This window comes from Marmota flaviventris, chromosome 14, assembly GCF_047511675.1.
Source record: "Marmota flaviventris isolate mMarFla1 chromosome 14, mMarFla1.hap1, whole genome shotgun sequence".
In the NCBI taxonomy this organism is placed as follows: Eukaryota; Metazoa; Chordata; class Mammalia; order Rodentia; family Sciuridae; genus Marmota; species Marmota flaviventris.
Window position 1 is genome coordinate 62,799,611 of NC_092511.1, and position 9,378 is coordinate 62,808,988.

General features: G+C 38.8%; 1 protein-coding gene across 1 annotated transcript; it reads left to right on the plus strand.

Moving 5' to 3' along the window:
- Positions 1 to 479: 479 nt before the first annotated feature.
- On the plus strand, positions 480 to 6,622 carry Pole4 (DNA polymerase epsilon 4, accessory subunit). Its single transcript, XM_027943846.3, has 4 exons — positions 480 to 732; positions 1,220 to 1,304; positions 1,780 to 1,821; positions 6,305 to 6,622. Exons 1-4 carry the CDS (start codon positions 526 to 528, stop codon positions 6,316 to 6,318), a joined length of 348 nt encoding a protein of 115 aa, XP_027799647.2. The 5' UTR covers positions 480 to 525; the 3' UTR covers positions 6,319 to 6,622.
- The last annotated feature ends 2,756 nt before the right edge of the window (positions 6,623 to 9,378 follow it).

The window sequence follows — 9,378 nt, forward strand, 5'->3', positions numbered from 1 at the left end:
AACATCATGCTTTCCGGCCTCCAGACCTTCTTGTGGTTTCCTCTGCCTGGACTGCACTTCTTCCACTTCTGCCTGCCAAAGTCCTACCTCTCCTTCAAGAACGACTAAGGCTGGATCTCTCCTGCAAGTTGGTCTAGGTTTTGCACCCTCCTAGGCTACCTGGGCATGTCCAGGCCTCCAGGATAGGGCTGGGTTCCTCCACCCCAGGGCGCTCCTCCCAGCACCAGCCTGGCACAGCCACCAAGTTAACTCGACTAAAAGGTCGGTTCCTGGGCGCTTCTAAGCCGGAGGTGGTCGAAGGGTCGCCAGGAACAGCTGGTGAAATACAGCCATCACGTGGGTGGAAAGGAACCGCACAAGTACCAGTTTTACAACCTTGCCCGCTGGGCTTCCGGGCACGCCTCGCCGCGTAGGGGCGGAGCCACGCGTCCGAAGAGGGCGTGGCCCCCAGCCCGCGCGGGAAAGGGGCCGGCGCCGCATGCGCGCTCACAGTCGGTGGCCGCGCGCAGCACGCTCAGGGCCGGGATGGCGGCAGCGGCTGGAAGCGGGGCGCCCCGGGAGGAGGAGGGGCCTGGAGGGGAGGCAGCGGCCTCACAGGCTCAAGCTCCGACGATTCCCCCGGGGGCTCGTCTCTCGAGGCTGCCTTTGGCACGAGTGAAGGCTTTGGTGAAGGCGGACCCCGACGTGACGCTAGCGGGACAGGAAGCCATCTTCATTCTGGCGCGAGCCGCGGTGCGGCGGGAGCGCAAGGGCACTAGGGGTGGCGGCGCGTGGTTCTGGGGGGCGTGGCTTCCCGGGGGCGGGGCTTGGGGGCGGCTTGGGCGGAATTTGGGGAGGAGGAAGAAGAGGGTCTGGGCGGGGTGTGCTGAGCCAGAAAGTGAAAGGGGTGTTTGGCTGCAGTCTGAGGCGTGTGTAATCAGGGAAGGCTGGAGAAGAGGGTCACGCACCTTCATGGGTTGTATTGCTTTGTTAACCACTTTACGAGGGCGCAGAGATCAACTTTGATTTGCAGCTCTCCTGGCTCACATACAATTTGTAGCAGTCTAGTAAAGGAACACGGTGGATTTATGAGTAGGGGGGAAGAGGTACTGGAATGACCTTAGTGAAGTCCAGTACCGTCTTAAGTTTCAGAACCTCCCCACTTGCTTGAGCCCTTCACCTTCTTTTCTTTCAAAACCAGGAGTCCGTTGATTTTTTACTTTGTTCATTTGTTTGACAGGAACTGTTTGTGGAGACCATTGCAAAAGATGCCTACTGTTGTGCTCAACAAGGAAAGAGGAAAACCCTTCAGAGGAGAGATTTGGGTAGTGTCTCTGTAGTATCTGGCAGTAGACAATGGAGGGCTGGGTTAAGCTTCCCCTTTGCAGGTTGAGAAGGCAAAGCAGGTGTTTGATTTCTGACCCTCTGTCTAGCTGCTAACCCTTGCACATGTCCGAAGTTTTCAAATACTATATCTTATACTCCCTGCTATATTGCCAAACTCTTCTCTGATAACTTTAAGAGCAAAGAGAATAAATTCAAGAGTAAAGCAACATGGTAGGAGGATTCCCATTTCCCCTTCTCATTGAACAGTATTTGCGCGGACTTGACTTTACTCTATTAGGCAGCCATATGTAAGATTTAGTGATGGAACAGAATAGATCTCAAGACAGCAAGGGACATATTGTATAAATGCCTAAATCTGTATAAAGCCTTATCCCCTTCATTGTGTGGATTGTGCTAATTTGGAGCTGATGGCCAAATGACTACAGTCAAGTGTCCCTTTTCCTTGTGTTTCAGATAATGCAATAGAAGCTGTGGATGAATTTGCTTTTCTGGAAGGTAAGCTTTTTATCAGTGGAAAATCATTTCCACCTATCTTTTCCATGCTAATGATGCGAGTTCAGCTCTTAAAAACAAATGTTTGGTTCTCTCTTATTTGTACAGAGATAGTTTCTTCTCCTTACTTCCTATTAGGACAGTGAAAACAAACTTGCTAACTCTATTTAGAGTCAGTTTCCCTTGGGGAGTTAGAACTTCTGGAAAACTGCTAACCATAAAGAAGGGAGAGGGAATATGAAGACACATGGTAGACTCAGATGAATTGGAAAGTTTTATACCTGCTTGTGTTTTCCATCCCTAAATATAAATAAATAGAAATTTTGTTCCCTCATCATAACATTAGCCATCAGGAACAATTGCCAACATTCTGTCCATTTTCTTCTTTAGCAGTCTGTGTGTACTGATTATTTTGCATTGAGATTCTGTACTTCTTGTAACTATTTTTTCTTAGGAATTTTAGGTTAACTCATGTACTAACTAAATCTTGTCATCATGATGTGATTCTGCAATCTGTGTATGGGGTGAAGGTGGGAGTTCATAACCCACTTGAATCAAAGTGTGGAATATGATATGTCAAGAAATTTGTAATGTTTTGAACAACCCACAATAAAAAATTAAAAAAAAAAATAAATAAATCTTGTCATCAAAATAAGAAATACTTGAAGTACCACATTTTAACTGCTTTCTCAGCTGTTTCTTCTACTGAATTCCTAAGTCTTACTCTTCAATCAGTGTATTCTGATTGAATAGCTTTTCAGAATCCATGTGCCCTCAATTCATTCTCACCTTCACCCTAACAAGGTGTTCTCATTACCTCCTTTAAGCTTCATTACTTTCTGAAATCTTTTCTTCATTTATTTCATTCTTTTTATTCTGTGTTCTGCATCTCCATATCACACTAGGCCTGTGTTGTAGTCTTTCAAATGTCTTTGAAGATACCTTTCCATGGCCAGCTTCAAGCCTAGATCTTAAGTAATCTTTAATTTGTAGATCTTTGTTCAGCCTCTTTTTCAACCTATTTTTCTTAAAAATAATTTCTCTTAGTTTCGTTTGTTGCTCTATAATCCAGTATATAGGTGTATTCTGTGTGTGGGTTTGTATGAAGAAAAAGTGTATTCTCCAGTTGTTGGGTGCAATGTCAAGTCTCATTGCATAGTTTATATTTTCTATATTCTTACTGAATTTCTTTTGTCTGCTTACTGTATCAATTAATGAGAGTTGTGTATTAATGTCTCTTATGACTGAAGAATATTTTCACTTATGGTTCTGATCTATTTTTCATTATAGATTTAAGACTGGAATTAGGAATATACAAATTTAAAATAATTATATATTGCTCGTGATAGAATCTTTAATATTTAAAAATTTACCATTGTTACTTCTAGTAATGTTTTTTGCCTTAAAGTCTATTTCGTCTCATGTTATTAAAGTTTGTCAGCTTTCTTTAGTGTTTATGTGTTTTTTTCCCCATCTTTTTGTCTTTACATTTCCATATCTTTGTAAGCGCTGTATAATTGGGGATATTAAATTCATACTGACAATCTTTGCCTTTAACTGGAGCACTTAGTTCATTTATGCCTAATTTAATTAGTGATAACAGTAGACTTAAATCTCCCATCTTATTTTACCTGCTTTTCATTTGTCCTATTTTATGCTGCCTTTTGTATTATTATTCCCTTTTTTTTCCTCCCTTCCATCTGTTGGGAAATTGTATATATCTATCCTTTTAGGATTAATCCATTAATTACTATATGCATGCTTAATTTATCAAAGCCAAAAGTTAGAACCTTTTCCCTCATCCTCAGCAAAATGGAATCTTAGAATCCATTAATGCCATTTATAAACCCTCATCCCTCAACTTAACATGCTGTTATTGCCATGTGTCTTTATCAGCCCACATCAGACATTGTTATTGATATATGATACAGATAATATATGAGTTTATTCATGTTTACTACAATTTTTGATCTTTTTGTATGTCTTATCCTCCATTTGTAATCCTTTTCCCCCAAATAAGTCCTTTAGAGCTTTCTTTGGTATAGGTAACTGGGAGCTGACTCTCAACTTTCTTTTTTCTTTTTTTTTTGAGGGGGAAATGGAAGTACAAAAAGATTTTACTGCTAAATTTAGAATTCTAGCTGTCCTTCTACCATTTTTTGGCTTCCATTGTTTCAAATCACAGTCTGTCTTTTGAAGGTAGTTTATCCCTTTTTCAGATTTTCTCGGGCTGAGGATGTGGCTCAAGCGGTATTGCGCTTGCCTTGTGTGTGTGCGGCCCAGGTTCGATCCTCAGCACCACATACAAACAAAGATGTTGTGTCCGCCGAAAACTAAAAAATAAATATTAAAAATTCTCTCTCTCTCTCCTCTCTCTCTAAAAAAAAAAAGATTTTCTCTTTGCCTTTGATTTTCTGAGATTTCACTCTGATGGATAGAAGTATGGATATGCTCTGGGAAATTCTCAGCCAGTTTCTCTAGACATTGACTCTGCTTTTTCCTTTTCTGCACTTTTTCTGGGATTTTCACTAAATATACATAAAAGCCCAACCCTAATTTTGCCTTTGTTTGATATGTTCTGTGTAATTTTTTGTTTTGGAATTTTCGGTTCTGTCTTCAGTTCTTTTCATTTCCTTTAAACCTCTTTGTTGATTTTCTGTGGATACTCTGAAACTTGTCTTTCATTTATTTAAGTGGTGAATATAGTTGTTTATTATAGAGTATGTCATGTGTAATATTCCATCTAATATCCAAAGCCTTTTGAAGTTCTTACTTTGTAGTATGTCCAATCCAATATCTAGACTTTTTGAGTTTGTCTTTTTATCTGTTCTTTCTTTTGGTACTGTCTTTACATAGTGGTCATTGCACTGGAAAAAATTATTTGTTGATAATTTGAGATTTTATGGTGATATCTTTCTCCAAAGAAAATTTTTCTTTGCTCCAGCAAGACACCTAGGAACATTATCAGTACAGTACCTCCTTAATGAGATCTAAGACTGGAAGATTCCTGCATCATAGTGGTGATGTAACCTCTGGGCTACAGGTCTGTGAGGAGTCTGATTTAATTTTGGTTACTGTGAGGGTATAACATTATGGGACTCTAGCTTAAAAAAGGATGGGTTACCAGTCCTCCTCACTCAGGCAGACTTTGGGGTTTGACTATTGATTGGTTCCCTGCCTTTTCAAGATTTTAGATTTGCTTTTTCTTGATTTTTTTTAATGTCTTAAAGATCTTCTCTCATTTATACACACACACACACACACACACTTGTTACGTATATACATGCACATATTTATATTTATATATTTTAGCTTTATTAGTTGGTCTCAGCAAGATATTGTCATTGTCAAAAGCAGGCTATTATCTTTTTTAAATTAGAGGTGTTTCTGGCTTGTTTTTACTATGTTCTTTGCCTTGAGTTATCTGTTTTATGCTAGAACTTTTAAAATAAATTTTGGTCTCTTTTATTTGTGTAGGATTTCTTTAAATTCTCAGTGATGTTTATTCTTTTTAAGAATGAGAGAATGTGGAGACTGGAAGCTGTGTGTAGTGTAGTGGGGATGGTTTTTGCCTGGCAGCTTTGCTTTAGGATGAGCAGGGTTGTGGTCAGATGTTAACCTGGGGCTTCCAAAGGCCAGTATACAGAATGCTCTGTTGTGGGAGCAGTGTTGTTAGAGGAGCTCTAGTGTCTCCTGATGGTCTGTCTGGCTCTTAAAGAGAGCCCTGTGATTCTCCCATTCAAGTTAGGTGTAAATGTCTTCACCATATAGAAAAAGTTATGAGAGACATGTGGGGGCAATAGTTTGTGATAGAGAAACATGGGTCATTGTCTCATTTTCCTCTCTGGTCTTTTATAATTCTTGGTGACTGAGTCTAGATCCTCCCTATGGTTCTAGGCAGATGGGCTTCCTCTTCAGCTGCAGCCCCCTCTGTGTTCCTTCTGGGTTCATTTTTCTCTACTCTGTTTATAAACTTGCTTCAGGCAGATTTTGATAATTCACTTTTTTTTTGTTGTTGTTGGAATCTGTTAACTGCCCATAGGCCCCTATTCCTTATTGTAGATTTATACCTTTTTTAAACCTTTTTTTCCTTTTGAATGTAATTTTGGGTGGCAGCGCATATAAATTTATGGGCTCAGTCCTACATCTTAAGCTGGAACTATTTAAAAGATTATAAACTCTTTTAGCTTATATCATTTATTTTATGTCACTTACTCCTTGTATGGTTTTCCTGTATGTTTAGTTACACAACAATTTCTTAAACCTTACCTACCTAATTCTAATTCTCTAGATTGGTATGCTTAATTTCCAACTGCCCACCCTCTTTAATATCATATTTTTCCCCGAGGAGCTTTTGGATAGATATTCTTCAAAATTAGAATTGCTGCTTATATCAACATCCTTTCTATTTTAACTTTGCTCAGTTTGTTACACTAATCCCGCTTTCGAGGTACCTTGCTTTACATATTGCTCTTTGTATTTTTAGGTACTTTGGATTGATTGCTGAGCTGGACAGTTTTTGAGCCTTCACTGCATTCTTCAGCTTGCCTCTTTGCAGGCCTCAGCTTTGAAGAACAGAATCTCTGCACATATGCACATCTTCCTGCTCTACCTTTACTTAAGCCGGGATAAGCAGAGCTCTTACCTGATAACTTTTCTTTATAAGGTCTTCCACTACTTATGTCTGTCTTCCATTTTAGCCCTGGATGCAGCTGTTGCTGCTTGGGGCAGAGATGAAGAAATTGTTTGCATAGGTGGCTTAATGAATGGTGAGGACCAGAATAAAGGTCTTTGATCAGCTTCATTCTAGTGTGTTCCATGATCTTGCCTTTGTTCTTGCCCTGTGATTGGAAAGCCACCATGCCCTGGTACAGACCTTCCTGATCTTCCCTGCCAGCCATTTTAAACCACAGTCCTTTCATTATTTTTGTTCTTTATTCACTGTGGCACCATAATGTGGTTCCAGAATTTATAGAATAGTATTTGTCTTTAGTAGTCATAGATTGAAAACGAGTTAAATTTTTAAATTGAGAAATAATTCATAAACAGTTCACCAAAGTGCATAATTCATTGGTTTTTAATATAGTCACAGATGATGTGCAACTATCACCAATGAATTTTTGAACATTTTCAAATGAATGGAATCACATAATATGAAGGCTCTTGTGCTTTTGTGTCTGGCATTTTTCATGTAGATATTTTTTTCCTTTCAAGCGTTCATGTTTATTTATACCAATAGGTTATATTAGTTCATTAGTATGATAGCTACATTATTGTTCATGTAGATTGTTTTCGTTTATTTTTTTTTAAGATTTGTCCATGTATCAGTACCTTTTATAAAAATTGTGGTAAAGTATATATAATATAGATTTTATTGTTTTAACCATTTTTAAATGTATTTAGCTCAGTGGCATTAAATATAGTGTTGTAATACCCTTACCACCATCCTCCAGAATTGCTGACACTTTGGGTGGGGAGAAACAGGGGAAACAGTATGGTGAAGGTTTTATTTATTTTTTGGAAATGTAGAACTTTCCCTTAGAAAGATATTAACATAGTGGGTGTTTAAATTCCTTTAAATTGTGTAGCTTGTATTCTTAGATTCTGTTTCCAATTCTTAATAACGGCTGAGATTAAAAAGTGAAAAAAGTAAACTGAAACTTGATACCCATTAGATACCCATTAAACAGTAACTCCTCTTTTCTGTCTCCCTCGGTCACTGGCTGAATTTTTTATTTTTGTGAAAAAGTGTGAGTGACATAGGAAGCAGGCAGAGGACTAGAAAGCAGTGATTAAGGGAAGCAGCAAGAAACCTTGGAGAGCAGTTCTTAAGTATTTTTGGTTGTGGACCACTTTTAAGATACAAAGTCCAGGGCTGGGTGTGGTGGTGCATGTCTGTGATCCCTTTGATGGAGAAACTGAGGCAGGAGGATCACAAGTTCAAAGCTAGCCTCAGCAATTTAGTGAGGTCCTGAGAACCTTGGCAAGCCCAAAATAAAATATGAAAAGGGCTGGGGATGTGGCTCAGTGGTTAAGTGTCCCTGGGTTCAATCCCCAGTACTAAAAAAAAAAAAAAAAAAAAAAGATACAAAGTCCACAGGATCTTCCCCCTAGAGTAACGATGAGATGCTCCGTCCAATAGCATTAAAAAAAAAATAAATAAATAAACTTCATTTCAGAATAAGATGATTCCCAGAAAGTTCTTGCACATCCCATACCTAGTTCCCCCATTGCTAGCATCTTAAGGTTACTAGGTACATTTGTTAAGAAATGGCATTTATGGGTCACTATTAACTGTACTCATAGTTTTTAGGATTTCACTAATTTTCCCATTCCAAGATCCAAACCAAGATACTATATTGCATTTACTTGTCACGTTTCCTACTGACTGGTTTCTGACAGTGTCTAGTCTTTTCTCATTTTTTTTTTTTTTTTTTTTTTTTACTGCTTTGACATTCTTGACTAATTCTGGCCAAGTATCCTAGATTGTGCCCCTGCCTGGGTTTGTCTATCTGTCTTGTCATTAGTTAGCTCCATAACTTTGCATATAATTTTGGATGTTTTATAGACCTTGGAGGCCTGTCTGTATGCCTCTTATTATGGTAAATGGGAGTTTACAAGGGCATGCTGACCTTTTCTCAAGGTAAATTAAAATATAGGTTGCAGCTCAATAGTGGGACATGAAATCAATATAGTGTGTTGCCACCAGCATTTTTTAATATAGCAAGGTTACTGACTGACTGATTGTAATGTTGACATACCATATTGAAAAATATAGACAAGATGTTAGATGCTATCACCAAAAAGTAAGAAATGCATTTTAAAATTAGCTAGATTTAACCATGTCACGTACTTCAAAACATCATATATGTAATTAAAAACAATGTTATTTGTTCATTTAAAATTAGCATCAGATGTTGAATTTAGTAAGTAACTAAGTATTTTAATTTTCGTTGCATGTATGTTTGTGTACTAGGTCCTTGTGTAAAATGTACATGGTAGGCAAAGTCTTGGCCCCCATTACCTTCATGCCCCCCTTCCCTGGTGCCATGCCTGAAATGTTATGTTACAGGGCAAAAAGGATGTTGCAGATATAACTAAGATTATTAATCAGTTGATTTTAAAATAGATTATCCTGAATTGTCTGGGCAGGCTTAATCATGTGATCCCTTAAGCAGTTTCTTCTGGCTGAGAATAGAAAAGAACTTGACCTGTTGTTGCTTTGCTGGCTTTGAAGATACAGGGGGCCATAAGCCAAGAAATGTGAGCACCTTTAGAAGTTGAGAATAATGGCCAGCACAGAAACAACCTCAGGCCCTCAACTGTATGGAACTGGATTCTGCCAGGCACTTTAATGGTCTTGGAAATGGATTTTCCCCTAAAGATTTCAGATAAAAAAGAGCCCAGGCCAGCCAACATCTTCACTTGTGCCTCACGAGACCTTGAACAGAGAATCTAGCAGCCTGTGTCAGTCTTCTGACCTGCAGAATTGTGAGACAATAATTGAATGTTTTGCAGCTATACTTGTGATTTATTATGGCAGCAATAGAAAATTAATGT

Bases quoted from the DNA above. Each gene is read 5' to 3' on its own strand.
- Pole4 (XM_027943846.3), top strand. From the start codon at position 526: ATGGCGGCAGCGGCTGGAAGCGGGGCGCCCCGGGAGGAGGAGGGGCCT. The intron at 733-1,219 runs GTGCGGCGGGAG...TTTGTTTGACAG, and splicing joins TCATTCTGGCGCGAGCCGCG to GAACTGTTTGTGGAGACCAT. The intron at 1,305-1,779 runs GTAGTGTCTCTG...CTTGTGTTTCAG, and splicing joins CCTTCAGAGGAGAGATTTGG to ATAATGCAATAGAAGCTGTG.